General features: G+C 34.4%; 2 protein-coding genes across 2 annotated transcripts in view; both read right to left on the bottom strand.

Moving 5' to 3' along the window:
* The window catches only part of LOC134842052 (uncharacterized), a 149,827-nt gene extending 147,948 nt beyond the window's left edge, over window positions 1-1,879 (bottom strand). The window contains exon 1 of the mRNA XM_063858207.1: window positions 1,867-1,879. The gene's annotated coding sequence lies outside the window, so the exon portion shown is untranslated. The remainder of the gene's footprint in view (window positions 1-1,866) is intronic.
* A 7,703-nt stretch (window positions 1,880-9,582) lies between these two features.
* Window positions 9,583-14,852, bottom strand: LOC134841625 (granzyme F-like). The gene is made up of 6 exons (XM_063857654.1): window positions 14,647-14,852; window positions 13,541-13,787; window positions 12,199-12,286; window positions 11,468-11,677; window positions 11,043-11,150; window positions 9,583-9,721 (listed from the first exon to the last, which is right to left on the bottom strand). Exons 1-6 carry the CDS (start codon window positions 14,812-14,814, stop codon window positions 9,583-9,585), a joined length of 960 nt encoding a protein of 319 aa, XP_063713724.1. The 5' UTR covers window positions 14,815-14,852.
* Window positions 14,853-22,470: the final 7,618 nt, after the last annotated feature.

The following is a 22,470-nucleotide window of genomic DNA, read 5'->3' as shown; positions in this document are numbered from 1 at the left end:
TAAAATGTGTTGACATTAATTTTTACGATGTTTTCCTTTTCTTAAGCTAAGTTGTACTATTTGATTAGTTTGTTTTAGATTAATGAAAACCTCTTAGGAATTTTTGAATATTAACAAAGGTTATTAATAATAAGATAAGGAAACAAAAATTTTCTTTGGAAAGAAAAAATTTTTCTAAAATTTTTTCTAAGTTTTTCAAGTTTTTTATTTGCTGATTCCTTAACTGAAACCTAAAACTTTGTTCAAGTGAAGTTTTGTTGATGCTATGGTATGGTTAACAATATAACCATATGCCTTTATTGGTTATTATTGGTTCAAAACTTAATTTTTTTGTTAAAAATTTATAGAAAATTTTTTGACTGAAACGATAATCTGAAACCTGAAACAATGGTAGCTGAAGTTGAGTTTTTTTAATCTTAAAATTTTCTATACGCTTTATTATATCTGGTTTTCGCTTTATCTTGCAAAAAAATTTGAGAAAAACGAATCTTTTGATATCTTAAACTTAGTTTTTGAAAACTCAAACCTAAAACTCTTAAACTCTCTCAAACTCGGTGCATGAAAATAAAAAGTTGGTTTTTGATAGCTGGTCTAGTGTAAATTAGAATTTTGAACACGTTTGTAACTTCAAAATCAAAAATTTGTTTGCGGAAACCTAAGTTTTTGGGGCTGAAACTATGATTTCTAGAACTGAAACAATGGTTTGACCACTTGGTTTTAGAGTTTTGAGATTGGAAATTTAGGTTGGTCTCTCTAATATATTTCTATTTCAGCAATAAAATTGCCAAAAAGATGAAAATTTTAGACTAAAACGACGATTTTAGTTTTCTGAAACTATAAGTTTGAGGGCTCAAACTAACACCTAGAAGTTTTTTGAGTTTAAAAATTTGTTAGTGCATTAAAGATTCTTATTATCTTTCAATATTTCACAAAAATTTTTCTCGGGAAGCAAGATTTTTGGTTCTGAAACCAAAAACACCAATTCTGAAACGTACGTTTCAGACTTAGGAACCAAAATTTAAAATTGGTTTGGTGGGTTTTAACACCGTTAGTTTTCTTTAGAAAGTCAAAATTCGGCGTTCGGAGCTCAATTTTGAGACCAAAAACTCAATTTTTGTGTTCTGAAACCTGAAACTAACAAAAACGTACCATTTAAGGCCAGGTTTTTGACTTATGGTATCCAAAATTGGGTTTGACTAGTTCAACTTTTGCTGTTTTACCCGAATCCGTTTACAGAAACTTGAAATTTTGACCGGAAACTATACTTATTTTAACTGAAACGTTTGACCCTATAACTGAAACCTAGACTGAAACCAAAAATTTTGGCTGGTAAAAATCAATTTTTTAGTGCTTATGCTATCATATGAAACCTATTTTATCAATATAAAGTGGATGTGTCAGTGTTTTAAACTTAGTTTTTGTTGTAAAACCTGATATTTTTGTGCTGAAACTAAAACTTAGTGTTTGGTGTTATGTGGTTAACGTTTAAGATTGGTTTTAGTGCGTAATCTTATTGTTTATTAGGTGTATGTTTAAACTGTGTTAAAAAAAACTAATGATTTATTAAAAAACACTCAAATCCGTTCCTTCCTTTTTGGTTTTTGTTATTTTCTTCCTTAGTTTCAGTAATTGGTAGCTTTACTGATGGATGATTTAGGTTTAAGTTACGTTAAGGTGGATAGAATTAAAATGAGTTTAAGAAAGGTTGAGGATAAGCCTCGAGAATTGATGAAGGATTAGAATAAATAGCAACAAGCGTGGATGGTTTGAGATAATGTGATGAAGAATTCAATTTATCATACAATTTAGGGTACTCTTAGATCGCACATATGACCACTTAACCCCCTCGAAAAAATAAATGAAGATATTTAATAAGTTTTTGAGCACTTTAGTTTAATACAAAATTTCGTTAATGTTAGTGATGATAACTTTAAACTGAAGTTTCGGCAAAACTTTAGTGGATTACTGGACAAAACGGGTATATCTTACTAGCGGACTTAGGCAGAGAACGATTCTTTCAGAAATTTTATATATTATTATAATAATAGATAATAGTTAAGTTCATGAGCTAATGTCAGTTAGAAAGCCGTCTAATAGACCTCGAGATGGAGGGATATCGTGGGCGACTGCTAGCGCAGGGGATGCATTTCGCAAGAACCCTACCAGGAATATCTGTCAAGTAGAAGACAATGAAATTGTGTTTCTATCGAAAGATACCCATTGTCTCTGGCTTTTTGAGGTTGGAAACTAATCTGACAAATACTCACAGACCCTAATATTAATATAATTTTTTGAATTTTAAAAGCTGTTTCGAGTTTGTTGGAAAAGGAATTTCTTAAGGAGTAGTTCTCTGCTGCGGTCGCACCAGTTTTACTAAGCGGTCATTGCTGGTTGAATGCTTAGTAATTTTATCCTAAATTATAAGTCTCATCTTAGATCGTCAAATTGTCTTGACAAAAAGTAGAGTAGAAACAATAGTTAGAAAAGGTATGAATTAATTAGTTGGTTAGATACAAAGCACTGGGTTATTAGATTATATAAATGAATCGAACAGCTTAGAGAAATATACCTATGAGGGGAGGTTGAGCTAATCTTATTTTGTTCATCAATATTTTATCTTCTTACTAAGGTCGACGGCTGATTAGTATGAATGGTTGCCCTTGATTTTTGTCCAAGTCAGCACTTCTGGTTGGGTCGTCTGAATCGTCTTGCCGTAGTCCTTTGGGTACTTGTAGTCCAGACTTCCTCAGGTGTGGGTCTCTCGAGTATCTCGATTTATATTTTATCGAACTTTAAATGAGAATTTATTCTCTATTTTATAAGTGAAAAGGGCTAGATTAATTTTATTGTTAGGGTAGAAAAGAAAAATTATTTATTTTTAAAAGATCTGACTGAAGAGAACTGACTTGCTGCTTACTGAGCAAAATGAAACACTGAAGATTTTCAGGCCAGTCCTTTTGCTCATAAGCATAAACCGGCGGCTGATTCAATCTTTAATTATTCAGGTTTCACCTGCTCCTTTGTTCTCCCTTTTTAATAAGGGAATTTTCAACTAGTTTTTATTTGATTTTTTCAAATCAAATATCTTCAACTTATTAGTCCCCTTTGATAAAAACCGCAGCCTTCAGTTTGTCTTATTAAAAATTCATATTACTCTCTCTGATGCATCATATTGCAGGTGCATCTCTGCTTAATCAAAGCAAGGAGAATTTCAGTGCAGCCGGCAAGACTGCTAAATTTTTATCCAGTTTGTTTCAAGTTAAGTTAAAAGGGACGTATTAATAATCGCCGCCCTTTTAAAATATTGAGCATGAAAAAAGAAGAAAAATTGAACAAGTATTTAAAAAGGAGTGGATTTTTAAAACAAGATTTTATAGTCCTAATAAGAGTAAATCAGTCAATATCTGATTTAGTGAAAAGAGGCTTTAATTTAAATGGCACGCTCCAATTTAGATTAAACAATTTAGACAATGGTCTTTTGTCTGTGTAGTATTTCTCAATACTACAGTATGCGGAATCCACGGAGTTGTTGTAAGTGGAATTCACTGTCATTTTAGACTTTGTTTACAGACTTGTCTGTGGAGTCCAGGAACATACCGACACCAAATTGTGCGCCTATTCAGTGCACAGTTTGGCCTCGTAATTATACTCACATTTGATAAATGATTCAATTTTTTCACGGCCCCAAACATGTGATTGTAACACTTTAGTTCTCTATGACAATTCTGAAGCTTTTTTGTGCTTTTTAAAAACTATTTTCTTTTGAATACTTTTATCCCCAAATAAATCCTCGGGTCGACTTCTCTATAGCTTCATTTTAGTTAGACCATCCAATTAAGTCATCCAATTAATTTAAAAAATTTCTATGGTTGTTCAGCCAAAAATGGTGACCCTTTGAAAAAAAAATGGCAACCAGAATTGAGAGGGGGGGGGGTCGCCCCCCCGTCGGCACGCTACTGAAATCAAGGCCTAATTTTAACCCCAGGGAGTATGCTGGTGTGAAAGCTGGAAGCAAGCAACTCTTATCAATCTTCCGATAGTTCACTTTAATGAGTGGCTGATAATCACTCCTGTCAGCTCCCAACAGACCCTCCAGTGTTCACGGTCTAAGGAGGTTCCCTTCCTAAAGATGATAATTGTGATGATTGATTTGTTTCGAGGCTCATCTCACTTATCTATTTTTCATCTATCAATTGTTTGAAAAATTGTGAATTTTCATTTTCATTGATTGCGTGAACATTTCTTTATTAGTAAAATTAACATTTCTCTACAATTAACTATGATAAAAGGATAACAATCTGATGAATGAAAAGAACAAAACACTGAATTTCCTGTTACTCGCTATTCAACAAAACTGCTCATATATGAAGGCGAGGCCTTGAATGTTCCGACTACACTTTAAGGTCAGTTTAAAAGTTTTTTTTTGGGTTGAATAATTGAAATACTTAGAATACAAAAGATTTTCATTTTATTTTTCTTTTTATTGTGTTTAGCGTCTCTCATTGTTTTAAGAGAACTAAATTGCCGGCCCCAATTCAATTTGGAATTTGATTTGGTTCGACACTTTCGTGTGGAAAACGCATTGTATCGCGCGTTAATTGTCCTTAATTGACCAAACAAGAGTGCTCATATATCAGGGCAAAACCCTGAACGTTCTGACTGCCCCGTAATCAAAATCGTTTAGTTTTTGGGAAAAATAGGAAAAATTGAGTCATGCGGAATTAATATGACTAATTAGTTAGCCTCATTGTTCTGACTTTTGAAGAAAACGGACAATTTATTTCAATTTGGAGCGATTTTGTTGTGCAAGGTAATTCGCAACATACAAATATTTTGCGTTAAGTTTTCAGCATTATGAAATAATTCTTCAAAACGCGCAAAAATTAGTCCAGAGCAAGGCCAGATTATCAAATTTCAAAGTCTCAGAACTTTGGAAAAACGATCGGAGGTGAAGTATCTTTTTACATTTGATTTTAACGAGTCGAATTCTTCAATGCAGTATAATTTTTTTTGTCGAAAACTATTATTTCGATTGCTGATAATTGACTGAATAAAAGACTACACCAAGCATAATCATTCCGTTTTCTTGGAAAGTCGGAACAATTAGATTTTTCAAACCCTCGTAATCAAGATCACAATAGAAATTATTTGTAAAATTTGAACTCAGGAAATTAATATCTATCAGATGGTATGAAAAATTCCGTCAAACAAGTTTTTTTGAAGTCAAAAATTGACTGAATGGGAAAAAACAGCCAAGCATATTTTTTTTCGAAAGTAGGAACGATAACAAATTTTATTGTTCCAAATTTTGAAGAAAATGGAATCTTTGTGCTCGGGGTGCTTTTTTCTCCAGACAAAGTTCAATTTTTTTGCTAATAAGTTTTGACGCCAATTTAAATATCATTCGGAAGGTTTTGTTATCCTAGTCTCAAATTTAAAAAGATATTGTGCCTGTGATTTTTTTCGTAAAGTTATTGGCCTTTAGAGATTGCCAAATTGGGATAAATGGTTCGCGATATCCGTCTTAGAAATCGTTCCAAATTGAATTGAGGCCGCTAGTTTGGTCTATTTAATACTTTGTTGTTGCAAAACAAACCGCTTTGTATGTTCAATAGCGTGTGGAAGGGTGATTTTCAAAAAAAAAAAAATTTTTTTTTTGTGAAAATTGCATCTATTTTTCTTATAAGTGAACACTTCTCAATAGACTAAAAAAATTGTGTCGGAACGTTCAGCGCTTCGTCCCTATACGTCCAGTTCAGTTTGTACTTTATCCAGTGTGTAGATGGATGATTTTAGAAATGCTTTTCCTGGATATAAGCAGTCTTGATCAAAGTTTATCAGTGATGTAGAAATTGGACAAATACAAAAATTGGAGAAGGAAATTAATTTAAGAGAGCTTGAATGATTTCCATCACTTCTATAGATAACTATTTTGGAGGAACAGAATCTGAAAAGTCTGTAACTGCGTTTCCAACTCAGTGCTTTTTCAATGAGAGGGGAGTGGGTGCCTACAGCTTTTCTTCCAGTCATCAACTCGAATCTTTTCGTCAATGGTATACCACAAATTGCTTAGTTAAGAAGTCGTATATTGACTGAATAAAAAAATCACCACAAGCATAAACATTCCACACTTTCTTTGAGAAATGGAACAATCCTCCTTCAACCGTTGTAACTTCTTCCTGAACCATTATTGGCCGACCGGCCAACCAACCCTGCAAAGTTTTAATCCGGCTCATTCAGCAACAAAAATTTTTAGCGCTTTTGGCACGTTTTTGTAAATAATTTCAAATTTCAAACTATGTTGATTCAAAGGTTTTGGGAGAGCTTAATGTGAAAACGTCCGAAATGTTGACACACTTTGTTTGAAAATTATAATTCCTTTTTGCATTTCCTAAATCTGCTCTTGATTTGGTCGTTTTAAAAGTTTGCAGAAGAAATAATCATGGTAATCAAAAATTAGTTAAGCGAGTTAAACAAACTTTGACAAACTGTGAACTAATATCTTTGACACAATTTTAGGCTTAAATTTTAAAAAGTACATGCCTTAAATTCATAAACTGCGAACATTGAGACAAAAAACTGCGGCAGTGCTTCTTCATGAACTTTTGTTCATTGGATTAGTCAGCAAACTCATTGCTGAGGTCTTATCTTTTATATGTCTAACTTGTTTCCTATCAGAAATAAAACTCAAAGTTAAAATGAAATTCAAAAATTCAAATGCGAGTTTTATTGTTTCTTAGTTATATCAGATGACAGTTGACGTTTTTGCTTTACCAAAAAGCTGCTTTGTCTTAAACATAAATGTCTTTTAATAAACATTTTATAGCAATTGTAAAATTGAATTCAAAACAACTAAAACTGCTCGTATCAGGGAAAAGCCCTGAATGTTCCCACTGCCTTTTAAGGTTTATGGCGCAGTAGTAACATAAAAAAATTAAATGCAATAAAATAAAATGAAAAAAAAAATTCTTAAATTTGAAATTTTTTTTATGAAATCATCCCCCCACACGCCAAATAAAGTACAAAAGAAGAGATTTCGCTCATTGTAACAAATTAGTTATGGCAAATAAGCTTCTTTCAATCAATTTGGACCGATTTCTTGGACGGATTAAATCTCGCTTACGCGTTAATAGCGCGAAATATATCGCGCGTTAATTGTCCCAAATTGACCAAAATGGCAAACTTTAAACCCCATAACTTTACAAAAAATGATCACAAACAAAATATCATTTTAAACTTAAGCTCAAGACAACAACAGCTTTCGAATGATATAAGAAAATTTTGTCAAAATTGGCTAGTTAAAAAGTCGAAATTTGTCTGAAGAAAAAACCCACCCCGAGCACAAATATTCCGTTACTTTCGTATCGAAAGTCGAAATAACAAAACTGCTCGTATCAATGAGAAGCCCTGAATGTTCCGACTGCTTTTTAAGGTTTATGGAGCAGTAATAACCTTTAAATTTAATGAAATAAAACAAAATGAAAAAATAAATTCTTAAATTCGAAATTTTTTTTTTTAAAACATCTTAGTTTTTTTTATAAAATCATCCCCCACACGCCATATAAAGTACAAAAGAATAATAGAAAAAGATAGGTTTCGCTCCTTAAAACAAACCAATTATGGCAAATAAGCTTCTTTTAACCAATTTGGAACAATTTCTAAGACGGATTAAATCTCCGCGTACGCGTTAAAACCGCGGAATATATCGCGCGTTAATTGTCCCAGATTGGCCGAAATGCCAATATTTAACGCCCCATAACTTTACAAAAAATGATCACAGGTGAAAAATTTTTTCAAATTTAAGCTCAGGGCAACAATACCTTTCGAGCAAATTTCAGTCAAAAATGGCTAGTTAAAAAGTCGAAATTTGTCTGAAGAAAAAAAAATGCACCCGAGCACAAATATTCCGTTACTTTTGTATCGAAAGTCGGAAAAATAAGTTTCAATATTGATCGTGAAGATGTGTTTCTTGAAAATTAGGAAAACATGCGTGACAAATGATGAACGAAAGTTTTTTATTCGTTTTTTTTGGACAGAAAAAATTCGGATTTTATGTTTTTTGTTCGGGTTTTATTCATCATAGCATGACGGATATAAATATTACATATTAAACCTAAAAATGGCAAAATTTGGAAACTGCATTGATTTTCCAAATTGCTCTGAATAAAAAAAACACCTCTTAAATCGTTTAGTTTTTTCAAAGTTTGGAATATTAAAGCTAACAATTACACTACATTTGTTGGTCCGGCGTTTGGAAAAATGAGGAAACTTGCAATCTGGTTGATTATTCCAGTGATCAAAATTTGACATTTCATCTCATAATTTTACTGCTGTCGAATCAAAAAATTATTATGCAGAGACCACAAAATTGAAAAATAATTTACCCGAAACATTTTGTTTTTAGGTTTTATTGTTTTAAAAGTTGCCAATTTGACCAATTGAAGATCTGGCTCAGAAATCTGATTTTATCTAAATTTTAACCTTTTTTTATCGAAATCTTATTTCGGCACGTTAAACAGCACTGGAGAAAATTAGCACTTCTCTTGTCAATAGCACTCTCGTTCGAACTTCCACAAAAAATAAAAAGCTTTTCCTTTTTTCCGCCATCCTGTGTTAAATACCATGGCAATGATAGTGTGTGAGGATAAGCTCTCACTTGACCTGCAGCTTCAGGTCTACCACAACCTGACCAAATTTGGCTGCAATAGTGGTACCACGTAAAAGTTCTAGACGCAAAAAAAACGTCCTTGAGTCGCAAAAAAGAGCTTCGCTCAGCAAAATAACACTGTCTGGAATGTGGGGAGATAATACAAATGGACTATCCTCGACAGGACTGTTAAGGCCTACTGATAGTTCCTCTGCGATTCGCAGGAACTACAATTATTAATTATTATTAAATACAAAATGAAGTTTTAACGTAATAATGGGAGGTAGATGCGACGGAATGCGACACAAATAAATTACACTAATTGGTATCTACGAGAAAATACGTAAAAAATAACTTGCCGCTATTTATCCCAATTTGAATCAAAGATTGCCGAGTGGTTCCAAATTCAAAACGTTGTATCCTTGCAAAAAACAATCACAGGCGAAGCAATTATCTTTTTTTGAGTCCTAATGGTCTTCAATATCATTCAAATTGTAAATAAAGTTTCCTTCAAACATCTTTTTTACGGAATGGAAGTTTGTCTGGAAAAAACACCTAGAGCACAAAAACTCCACTAATTCTTCGAAGTTTTCCAGATTGCCATAATCCTACTAACGTCAATTAATTTGTGTTTACTTTAAAATGAAAGTCACCTCAGATTATATGAAAGCAACGGAAATGTCTTCATACCGAGTCCATTCATATCAATTCAGTTCACACCATGTTCTATGGCATCTAAAATTAAGTTTTCTGTTAAATTATGCGTGGATTTCTACGCTCAAAAACGAAAAATGTTTTTAGCAACGTTCAATTTTGCGATCAAGTTTGTGCTCCAAGTTTTGAAACATTTGAATTTCATCATTATTTGTAATCAAGTGTGTAGATATGATATGATTACTGAAATAAAAATGACACAGTCTCGATGAAGTGCTTTGTCAATATCTATTCATAACGTTTCGTATCCACTCGTAGTAATAGGGAACACTCACGAACACTGACTCGGATATGCACTTTTTGTCGTCCTTGTTGAAGCCATGACTCACTGCCCCATACACACAGTAGGGCTGGCCATACCTGTATGAAGTTGTTCAGTTAGTAGCACAGTAATAAACAAGGATAGCCGGCTACTGTGCAATTAACACAGAATGTTCCGATCATAGTCTTAAAAAGACACCAATTTTTTTTCTAATTAGTGGCGTGTTTTTCTGTGTGCTGTGACAATAAAGTCTGAACAAAAAAAATCAGTTTTATTTGACCTTCATTGTCGAATAGTTCAATTGCCAAACAGTTTCTGTAAAAAAATTACTAAAAAAACCAAAAAATCAGAATTTCAAATTGTAAGCTTCATTAGCTTCATTAGCTAGAAATTAGACTAAAAATAAAAAAATTTCATACCATTTTTTTCTCGACAATAAGAGAATTTTTCAAAACTTTCTAAAGTTGTTAGAATCACGCATGAAAAGTACTCAATATGATATATCACTCAACCCACTCCGATAGTTATTTGTGGTACCTGATTTTGCGTGAAAATCAAAAAAAAAGAAAAAACTAAAAACAAAATTTCTCCACATTTTTCAAAAGTTAAGAACAATTATTATCAACGTATTCATTCTCAAAGTTAATTGAGCCAATAAAAAACTTTAATCAATGATTTTAAGTTTATTCAATGAACGCCGGTAATCTTTAGAAATGCCGGTAGTCTTTAGGCTAGAAACTGTCTTTTATGTTTTTTTTTCTCGTTTTAACCAAAAATCTTTTAAAAAAAACAAGACTGCTCCTATCAGGGCGAAACAGCTTTGGCTAATTGACGCAGTTTTGGCTAACTGAAGCAGTCGTATCTGACGCAGTTTTGGCTAACAAAATTCGTTTAAAAAAATCTTTTCTTTTCAAGCCGTTCCCACATGCAAGGTCAAGTAAAACGTGGGAAAGGTTGCAACATTCAGTTTGGAATTATTTCTGAACCGGATTAAATTGCTGCTTAAGCTACGTGTTAACAAAAAAAAATAAGTTTTGCGAACTTGATTAACCCATATTTGCAATCTTCACGAAAAAACATTATGAGTAAATTATCTATTAAAATTCTTGAGCCCACGACACAATATCGTACAGTAGGTCAAAAACTGCTACTTATAAAGTCCAATTTTGTGATATTTGAAGAAATTTTGCGGCTTTTTGTCTATATGATCTAAGTTTCAAAAAGTCGACGAATAGATTTTGCTTATGGAGATGCCACCCGACAGGTGAATGCCATAGAGTGGATGCTTTTAAGTTTTGGCTTGAAAATAAAATTATTATATTTTTTGGAGAAAAAACTTATTGTTCAATTCAGAAATTTTTCAAAAAGAAAGGTTTCGGATTTGCTTTTAAATGTTATGGATCAATTCATCCATCATACCTGTTCATGACATAAAGTGGACCACCTGAGTCGCCCTTGCATGAGCCTGTTTGGTTTTCGTCATGGTCTCCATGGGTACAAACGAAGAAGTCTCCGGGACAGCTGGATCTAAAGCGGTTTATCCGAAGAGTATATTAAACATTTTTCTATTTTGGAATATGAAAATTTTGGATTTTGCTCTAATTCGAAAACTGAAAAAACGATACATATATTATTCAAAGCAAACTATAAACACATATCACAAAAACTTGATCGTGGAGTTATTTAATAATGTCGCCTAATATGAACTGCAGCCTCGTGACAAGTGCTGCTGTTCGTTGTAGTATTAAAAACTCCTCAATGCTCGTTTTTTTGCTATCGAAAGAGTTGCTCAATAAAAAGCTCAAACTGTCTTCGTATTGGAAAACATCATCATCAGGACTTACCTCTCATGCAAGAAGGTCTCCATGAGAACCTTTGGAGTTGCCTTTTCATCTTTGTTGGTGCTTGTGGATCCCATGCCACATACCCCCAGACTCACACTGTTACGTTGGTATCTCTTCCGACAGAGGGGGATTATTCGTGCACGGGACAGTGACTCCTCAGTTTTGATGAGCCCGATGTCATATTGATATTTAGTCTCTCCTCTTCCGTAACTGTATATAAATTACATGAAATTTTTGATCCTTTGCTTTTTAAGCAAAACGACGACAAATTCTTCAATTTAGAGGTTCAAAAAGTACCGTGTTTTAGGTCTTATAAACCTCATCTCACATTTTGGAGCAAAACTTCACATTAAACTATTGAGAACTAATTTGGCTCTAGCGACCAAAAAGCTAAGTGTAAAAACGTTTCAGGTATTATCCGTTTCGAATTTTTTTAAAATTCAAAACGGAAAACGCTTTTTTTTAATTTTTGATTTTGAATTTTTTTTAAAGCTAAGTGTAAACAAACGTTTTAGGCGCTTTCCGTTTTGAATTTTTTTTGAATGCCCATTACGTCTGGCATAAACATTTGTATCTTTTCTGATTAAACTTGTCATAGAAACAATTAATATCAGGTGATTATAACTTTCAATGTCACGAAACACATTTTCTTGAAGCTCTGTTTGTGAAGCTTTAAAGTGGAAATATATTCAAAATCAATTAGAAATAGGCTAGATTAAAATATGACTAACTATTTGTGAGGAATGATTTTGGAGGCCTCGATAAATGTTTTTCTACTTCCATCTCTCGTGAAGTCTCCGACTTTGACGTAGATTTTCACTGAAACTCAACTTTCATTTTTCAATGACAATTTTTAAATTTTTCATTAGGCAATATTTTAAAAATTATTTGCAAAATTTGGTGGTACATAAGCCTGCCGAAGTATAAGCCAGCCGAGGTACCAACCAGCCGAAAATACTACTTATGTAATACTAGTTATGTAACAATTATTTAACAGTTAGGAAACTTATGCAAATTTCATTCATATGATGTAACGTTTCAGTTGGTTTATATTTCGGCTGGCCTTCTCACACTCGCTAAACTCGTATTATTCTGAGAGAAATAGCTAGATACAAAGACCCCCTGCCCACCCAAAGGGTCCCCCTTTTTACTATTTTTAGATATGAATTTTTGTGCCGGACCCTAAAATTTTTCTAAAGGCACCTGCAGCGCCAATTTATGCTAATTTTGAGGGGGAGTGTGCGCCGAAAAAACGCAATTTTTTGGTCAAACTTTTCCAAAAATTGCCTATAAATGCCTTTTTTGGCCTGTTTTTTCAAAACTTTGCCTGTGGTGCAGAAAATTTGGTCAAAATGGGGTTTTTATAGAGATTTAGGAGAGCTCAGAAAATCAATTTAGTCGACCTAAGAAAAGGATTTCCCCTCGAGAAAAAGAGAATCCCCCCTCGAGAAAATCCAAGATCCGCCACTGAGCCCTATGGTAAAAAAAATCATCGCTACCAGGGGCGGTTCCAGGAATTCATGGAGAGGTGGGGATCTCCCAAATCACTATAAGGACCCCATTTTGACAAATTGTTTGCGCAGCAGGCAAAGTTTTGAAAAAAAAACAAGCCAAAAAACGCGTTTTTAGGCTCTTTTAGGAAATTGTTGTCTGTTGTCCAAAAAATGCGCTTTTTTGGCGCGCGCTTTTCTTTAAAATTAGTACATTTTGGCCCCCCGCCTAACCTTCCCCTAAATTCTCTTCTGATTGCTACTATACAATTTCTAAATAATACGCTAAGCATAAAAAGTCTTCGTGAAGGTATCGAAATAAAAAGCGCAACGAAATTTAAGAAATAAACCAATTAATAGAATTTTTTTGATGCAATAAAGTGATTGGATCTCTTAGCATTACTCCATCCTTGCAAAGGAGGGTTGGTCTGTTGGTAAGAAATTTACGTATGCTCCGCCGTTCAATAATTCCTTTATAGGGATCGATATTCTCCAATAGATACGCAAAGGGCAGATGGGGGGAGGGGGTAGTTAAAGAGAGTCAAAAGATTATTGCATTTAACTACTACTTAATTTAATCCACCTGCGTTTCTGAGACAGTGAGCGGCAGTCAGCACCCACCTCTCTCCAATCACACTTCCCCCACACACATATGCAGACCCCTCCTTGTCTATCTTCTTCAACTGCACGTAGAAGTCCCTGTCACGTGACGTGTGTCCGTTTATGATAGACAATTCAGATTGATATGAAGCTCGGAGGGGTTGAGAGCCCATCCAATCAGAGTTTTTGTTGGAATCTGAGCTTAACCAATCAGATTCACCGCGAAGTTGCTGGAAATTGGAATACGTTTGAAACATCCGACTTTATTTATAGTAAAATTTACAGCGAAAATTTTGTCAACCAAACAGAGCTTAGTTTTCAAAACTGTTTTTTTTTTCGAGGGGGGGGGGGGCGGATTTTCAAAAAATTTTCGATAATTTTGTCGACCTTTTTGTTTTTTAGGTCGAGCAAAGTGAATTTCCGAGTTCTCCCAAAGCATTAAAAAGACCCAGCTTTGGTTAAAAAAAGTTTGCGCCGCAGGCAAAATTTTGAAAAACAGGCCAAAAAAAGCAAAAAAAAAAGGCGTTTTTAGGCACTTTTTGGAAAAATTTGACCAAAAAAAGGGCGTTTTTTGGCGCGCGCTCCCCCCTCAAAATAAGTATATATTGGTGCCCAAGGCGCCTTTAGAAAAATTTTAGGGTACGTCATCAAATATGGATATCTCAAAATAGTACAAAGGGGGACCCTTTGGGTCGGCAGGGGGTGGAACCCTTGAGAGGGAGGGGTCCGCCCCCCTACCCCCCTAAATCCGCCCCTGGTTCCGATCGAGTGCTATTTTTTGAGCAAGTTAATATGTTAAAAAAGATCTCATCTATGGAAAAATTTGCGAAAATGCGAGATTTTGCAAAATCCAAAAATTCCGTTTTTGAGCACTTTTCTCGAACAATCCCAAAAACGCCGAAAAACCCGCGCTCCCACTTTGAAGTTAGTAATTTGGGTAAGTTTTTCAAAAGAACTTTATTTCTGAAGGTTGAAAAGTTACTGCTTTTGTTTTTTTTTAGTATAAAATGCATTTTTGAATATTTTGCACCATCAATCAATGAAAATGCCTTTTCATTTGTCGGATGCTTGCACTATCAAGTTGCTCACAATGTTATCATCTTCTTCTATCAGCTCAGTAGCGTTCAAATCATCATCAGTGAAACTGCTTCTCAAAAAGTCAGACAAATCTATTTTTGATTGCTTCGGCCAGATACAGTTGATCGCACTCATTGTGGACCAAATTAAAAACAACTTTAAATTGATGTTTTGACTCATTAGTGTTTATTTCCAAAAGGCAAAATTGTGAAATGAAAACTGACAGTATCCGACAGTTGCTATAAAATGAAACAGATTAGACGATGTGAAACTATAAAGATTCCCGAGACTTTATGACCTTGAGAAATTTTTGTTCAGAAGAAAAGCTAACTTCACGACTGATCTGAATTTCATGAAGGCTTTCTGGCATGTGTGAAATCATTAAAAACCAGTTGGTAGTTTTACAGAGTTTCCGACTTTCATAAAATTCTTAGACGTTTTGCGCCTTACTGATAGGAAGGCTGCAGTGAGGTTTCTATGGTAGAAGAACAAAAAGTGCGATCACTGGGGCCCGCAAACATAAAGAGTTGGAAAAATAGATGAAAGTGATTGAATGACATTTGAAGCTCGCTTTTACCAGATAAGACTTTTGAATGAGCGTATTTTTGGGCTTTTACATCTTTTGTCCAACAGCTGATGTTTCAAAAACAAGTTTAATTTAGTCCATTTATCAAGGGTAAACTTTTAAATAATTATCGTATAGAAACTCAAAAAGTCACATGTTAAATAAAAATGAAATTTAAAATAAAGTATGGACGTATTTACGAAAAACAAAAATAAAGGATGCAATGTATTGGAGAAAAAAAGATAACTCGTGAACAAAAATACGCACATCATTTTAGATAAAACTCATCATTTTTCATCAATGTTAACAATGCCACTATCAATGAACACGCAAAAAGCGGCAAGTGAATGAGATCGACTGGATTGGGCATTCTAACAAAGTAACTTCTGATCATTACCACTGTCTGCAAGTACACGCTATCTATTTTCTCATGGACGGATACGTTTGTGCTTTTCCTTGGGGCAATATCGGATCTGAGACTTTCTTTTTTCTCATTTGATTTTTAGTAAATTACTGGTTTTTGCAATGGTATAATCGAGATCGACTATTTCCAATCGTTAAGGAAATCTGTCTGCTCAGGATTTCATAATTTTAATCTAGCGTTTAGAGAATGTAAAAAAATTTGTTAATAATGCTGCCTTCAGGTGATTGCTTCTGTAACACTAAATATAAATTTAGAAGAAAGTAATCAGAAATCCTAATGTAAATGCGCCCTCAGAGTTCAACAAAAAACTAATATTGTGAGACAGTTTTACGTTTCTTGCATCAGCGGGTGGTGTGCTTTGTTTTTCTGATTTTCGATATGATTATTGCAGCTTTATACTATGGCGCTAGTCTGCTAACTAATGGTCAGGTAAAAACGGATTCAATAAAGGAAAATTCTGGCTTTCGACTTTGTAAATGGTTTTTTTTCCGGCATGCACTCGTTCTTCAAACTTAGTAATGTCAGAAATGTTTTCAAAAAAACTTCAATTTTTAAGATTCAAGTAAAATTTTGGAGACCATCAATAAGAAAAATGTTAGTTATCCAATACATATACCATTAAATCGCCTACAATATGCTTACTTTTTTCCACCAAATGAGCAGCATTCTTATTATCATCAATGAAGCTGCTTCTCAAAAAATCAATCAAATCCATTTTAATTGTCTTGTCCGAAAGCAATTGCTCGCACTTACTTTCAATAAAAATAATAGCGTGATTTTTTCGGATATTATGACTCATAGTAATATATTATCTTCTTAATGAATCCTACCAAGCTTATATGAGGATGGGAAGCTATGGAGAGCCTAGACACTCTATAAAATTGAAAAAAAATTGTGTCACTAACTTCATGACAATCTGAACTTCATGAAACAGTTTAGCATGAGTAAAGAATTAAAAAACCAATTAATAATTGCGTGGTTTTTGGCTTCCTTAAAACTCCTCAATCATTTTTGAGGAGTCTTAATAACAGGAATGCTGAAGTGAAGTTTTTATGACAAATGCACAATGTAGGATTGGTAATTCCTGATGAAAATGGTTGAAAATTGCGAAATTTGATTTCAACGTAAACCGACTCTATGAACTTGTAGCAATGAAATTCAGTGATAGATAAGCTTAGTTTGAGAGAAAACAACCGTAATCGGACTTTGCACCTTGAATTTGACCTCTAGGGCGAAGAATTGGAAAAGCGCGCAAATTCTGGAACCCCCCCCCCCCCCGGATTGGGAACCACTAGTTCGATCTTTATGAAAATTGGTGGGTGACTAATAGAGATGATTTTAGGCGGGCATGCAAATTTCCAGACCCCTGGGACTCCTGGGGGGCGAGTGATAATGATTTCCGAAAATGCAATTAGCACCTTTTGTGAACCGGTAACTAATGGTCAGAATGACTTCATATTGCAATATGTTGTAGCCCTAGGCAAGGAAAGTTCACCACCGGGATTTTGAACGCATCCGGTTATTACTTCCGGTTTTACGCCCTATGTAAACAAAACCCACTTTTTGTTATTTCTCGACCCCTGATAATGCTAGGAGGCTGAAACTTGGGGGAATGGTAGGTTGGGAGAAGACCTATAAGGTATTAATGTTTGGACCTAATCCGGCGGCTACGTCGGAAGCTATTAGCACTTGAAAAATGAATTAGGCTATTAACACCTGATAGTGATAATTGACTTGTGATTTTAATGCACCAATGTGAAGAAGGGCTCAACTCATTAGGGGGACCCCTAGTGACCCAATCCTCTCCGGAACTTCCTACGGGGTGAAAATGGCAATTTTAGGGAGAAGTGTTAATTGACCCGATTTTTTCGAAAATATGGGAATGGATGGTCCGATATGAATGAAACTTAGTGGGAATGATCTCCCATCGAAAGTTAGACGTTTGGATGAGTTTGACCTCATTTGACCTTGGATGACCTCTAAGAGGTCATTTGGCATTTTTGACCCCAAGACCCCCGGAACCCCCTGAAAAGCGATATATTAGCATTGCAAGGACCCGTAAGGGGTACCTACCCACCTGGGGAGGTAAGGGGAGGCCCCTAAATCGAGAATTTTAGTTTTGACCTTTGTACCCGAGCGAAAGTGATTTTCTGTAATTAGCAAACATTGGGGTCAGCTTAACCCACTCCACTTGGACTTTCGATAAGAACGGCAAACAAGTAAAAATACAGCCCCGGAAAAAAAATTGGGAACATCTATGGGGGGAAATGGGAATTTCGGGATGAAGATTTTATGAACAGCCCTAGCATACTAAATGAATTCTTGTGGTGTTTTTTCGGATCAAAACGGACACGGGGAAGGGAATTACCCAGCCCTTGGACTTAGGGGAACAAAATTAAAAATGACCAAAAATGGAAACTTTTCAAGTATCACGGAAGTTAAATTCCCGGTTTTGTGAGAACTACCCATTTCATAGGAAAGGGAACAAGTTAGGAAGAACTAAAATAAAATCATGCAAGGGGTCATTTGTCAAATACGATTGGGAGCTGATTTTGTAGTTGAGCCCAATGTTTGCTCACTATGTCCTGATTAACTAAGTGCCACCCCGATGTTTAATTAAAGCTGACCTAATGGTTGATTCAGCTGATAAGTCCAGAGTGGCAGCTAGTTAAGTGAATGTTAGTAGGGATAGGAAACGGTACGCCTCTGACCGAACCGAAAGTAAATAAAGATAACGATACGCGATTAAGGTACAACCACCGAACTGGACAGAACAGTGATAACTACGATTGAGAGTAGTTGGTTCTCGTTCAGAGTTAGAGAACAAGATTGAGACTTATAGAATTCAGACGGGTCCTGAGATTGACTCGTGAAAATTTTAAAGTGAGTTCTCCACGCGAGATTTTTAGCAAAACTTTGCGAAGCAAAGTTGAAGACTTGTTTAGAATTGTTTGTAAAGTGAACTGCAAGAGGCAGCTTTCCGGAACTTATCGCAAATTAAATTCATTGATACTTAATAAATTGTATTCAGGCCACTTAGCGGTCCTTATACTCAGCGATTTATATATTTACTTCTGAATTCAATTACTATCCAGTTTCTTGCGATTCTTTCCGAGGAAAAGAACAGTCGAGAGCAATTGAGTAAAGGGGACGCAACCCAGTGTAGTACATCGATCGACCCCCAAATTCAACCTTTCAACCGAAGGGATTGTCGCCAAATCATAGCTCACCCCTTTGCTGGTTCTGGTATTTAGGGAAGAGACTCAGCGGACAATAGAGAAGGGATATATTGAGTCTAAACAGTCAAATTCCCCAAGACGACACACATAATTTGAATAAATGAACTCACCAACATTCGAATAAAACTGATGGAGTTGAATCTCAGAATTAAAATTTGAAAGTCAACTACATGCCTTACTATCAAAAGAATCACTTTGATTAATGTTTAATTTCTGCAACCAATTAAACTCTGCATAATTGTGAATGGCTTTTTAAAACAAACCTCCTTTGTTTGCGCTCCTTTTTGTTCCGACTTTCGATACGAAAGTAACGGAATATTTGTGCTCGGGTGGGTTTTTTTTTCAGACAAATTTCGACTTTTTAACTGGCCATTTTTGACGGAATTTTTTTGTATCATTCAAAAGGTATTGTTGTCCTGAGCTTAAATTTGAAAAGATATTTCACCTGTGATCATTTTTCGTAAAATTATGAGGGTTTAAAGATTGCCATTTTGGCCATTTTGACCAATTTGGGACAAATAACGCGCGATATAATTCGCGCTATTAACGAGTAAGCGGAGATTTAATCCGTCTTATAAATCGTTCCAAATTAGTTGAACGAAGCTTATTTGCAATAATTGATTTGTTACAAGGAACAAAATCTCTCTTTTTGTACTTTATATGGCGTGTGGGGGGATTATTTTCATTAAAAAATTTCAAATTTTAGAAAAAAAATTTTCATTTTTTTTTTCATTTCATTTAATTTTTTGATGTTATTACTGCTGCTCCATAAAACTCAAAAGGCAGTCAGAATATTCAGGGCTTCGCCCTGATACGAGCAGTCTTGTCTGACTTTCGGATCTTCTGTGCGACAGCACACGTTCCGTAAATAGGTTCAATTTAGTTCTTTTTTCTACGCTACTATTTTGAATTATTTCAAGTTAGCAAATGAAACAAAGATGGAATCTTAAACAAAGTATGGTCGCCGTTAAGAAAATAGTTTTCAAAAATTGGTATGTATTGGAGAAAAACTGCGCCAAGAACAAAAAAAAGCATATTTCAGATAAACTACATTAATTTTATGGCTACCATCAATTCACACGCAAAAAATGTCAAGTGGGTGACACCGTCTGAATTGAACTTTCTAATAGAGTAACTGTTGATCAATACCCTTGTCTGCATAATGCGCTGCCTGATTTCAGACGGATAAGCTAATGCTTCTCCAGGATTCTAAATCGGATTTTAGACCTAGTTTTTTAAATTCTCATTAAGTTTATCGTGAAATGTTAGTTTTGCGAGGTTAAAGTTGAGATCAACTATTTCGAACCATGAAACAAGTTTGTATGGCCTGATATTTGTTTTTTAAAAATGAATTCTTAAACAAGGCCTGAAACGCAAGTTTATGCATGATGTCCTAGGTCTTCCCCCTTGACTAAAACATTGTATATGCAGTGAAAAAACGTTTTTATGATGATTGCATCGGTATATTCTGGCGAAGCTGTTGATTGATGATCCAGTAAATTACTGATTCGAGAAACTTTATTGACTGGTTTTGAGAGTTTAGTACTTCTCATATGGTCAAACCATTGTTTGAGGTAGATAGATTTCTCGGGTATAAACGCACGTGTTGAAATTCTCGTGATGCCTTCGACCAAATTTCATGCTTTTTGCTACAAGATTCTTTGCTTAGTCATCATGACATATTCCGACAAAAATATACCTTCAAGCGCGTTTGATTTAGATTTCATCTGCGCTTTTCTTGATTGGTAAATAATACTAAAAAAACTCAGTTACTCATTTACTTAAATTTATAATTTGATTAGTTATATTTTTTGTTAGATTTTTGCACAAGAAGCTAATATTGAAGGGCCGTTTTTTCCTTATGATACACTCAGCTTTAACAACATAGTTGCTTTAGGGCATGCCTTTAATTTTAAAAGACTCTTTGTCTATTCATTATGACGTATTCTGACAAAAATATACCTTCAAGCACATTTGATTCAGGATTCATCTAGCGCTTTTCTTGGTTGGCAGTCAGCGCTAAAAATTTCAGTTACTCATTTGCTTTGATTTACATTTTGATTAGTTATTTATTTGTTAGAATTTTGCACAAGAAGCAAAATTTGAAGAGGTTACACTCAAATTAAACAAAATAGGTGCTCTAGGGCCTACCTTTTTTTGACGGTAGAGCCGGTTTTCTCGAGCGTTCTCAAGCGTCGTAACCGTGGGCAGGCCATAATGAGAGTGTTTGTTGGGGATATCACTACCAAGTTTTATTGCTCCGACATCTGAATAGAAAGAAGAACTTAGTTTGACTTTTTTTTTGTAATTTTCACCCCAAGTCAAATACAACAAATTATCAATGAAACCGGTCAAATGTTACATGAGAATTAACATCAACTATTTCCAAAAACAAGAAGACAAGTCTGTTCGTTCGGAAAATTACCACTCCGAAAAAGAGTGCAGTTGACTGGATCCTGGCAGTGGTGAAGTTTTACGCCTTGGTAACTTGTTTTTCTACTTGAGATAAAACTGGAAACGAGGTGAGTATGTTTTTATCTCCGTTTTTTCATTATTTTTATATAGGGTAATCTATTGTTTTTTGCAACTTTGATGATAAAATAATGATTCATTATTTTCGCCTGACCTCAATTTTGGTTTTGTACAAAATTCTACTTTGAAACATTGGTTTAGAGTCGAAGGTTTTGTCACTGGTCCGCATTTGCTATAAATCTGGGGCCCAAGGAAAAATGTTGGCCTGCGTTTGCCATAAGCGCAGGTTGAGATTACTTTTAACTGCCATTCTGACTATGAGAGGTTTTTATGATTTTATTCAATCAGCAAACCTGGAAAACAAATTGTTCGATTAGAAGTCATTTTTCAACTCAAAAAACAATTGAAAAAAAAAAGATTTCAAATTTAAAAAATATTCTCAAAGCTTGTTGTTATTTTTATCAATTAACAAAGAAGCATGCTATTAAATTTTTCAAAAATATAGATCAAGAGAATAGACAAGCAAAAATTTCCAATGAAAAAAAGATCCAGTTCCAAAAAATAGTTTTTTTTTTCAAATGTACAAAAATAGTCTCTCAATCGCAATATGTTCTCAAAATTTAATTTTCTTGAAGTCTTTTGGTTAATAAAAGCACAAACATTTCGTTTGCTTGTTAAACTCATATATAAATGGAGCCGCCTCGTGCTGATTCTATTGAATAAAACAAATCATTGAAATTTGCATAACTTTTATAGCACCATGAATGAGAATAGTAAGCTTAGCTTTATTTTATTTGAGACCACCTAATGCTGTTTGTTTTTGAAAAACTCATTAGAAGTGCAAAAAGTTAATTAGGAATTTGAGTAAAACTATAGATATTATTGCGAACAAAAATTTTAGCCTAACTTCGGACGATCGGTTTTCCAATGGCGTCGCAGTTTTGAAAACGGATGAGGGTTTTTTCTTATTTTAACAACAATTTGAGGCCTTGAAAGTCTTTTTTCACCCGTATTCTTAAATAAGAAAATCGAACCTTGTGGAAAACAATATTTTCTTACACAAAACATGATTTTTTTCGTTTATGATTTTAAAAATATTCTTTTTGTCATAAAATTTTTCAGCTAATAAGGGCTTC

Source organism: Symsagittifera roscoffensis, chromosome 3, assembly GCF_963678635.1.
Source record: "Symsagittifera roscoffensis chromosome 3, txSymRosc1.1, whole genome shotgun sequence".
NCBI classification, from domain to species: domain Eukaryota; kingdom Metazoa; phylum Xenacoelomorpha; order Acoela; family Convolutidae; genus Symsagittifera; species Symsagittifera roscoffensis.
The sequence above is the reverse complement of the archived record's forward strand: the minus strand, read 5'-3'. Positions and strand labels throughout refer to the sequence as shown.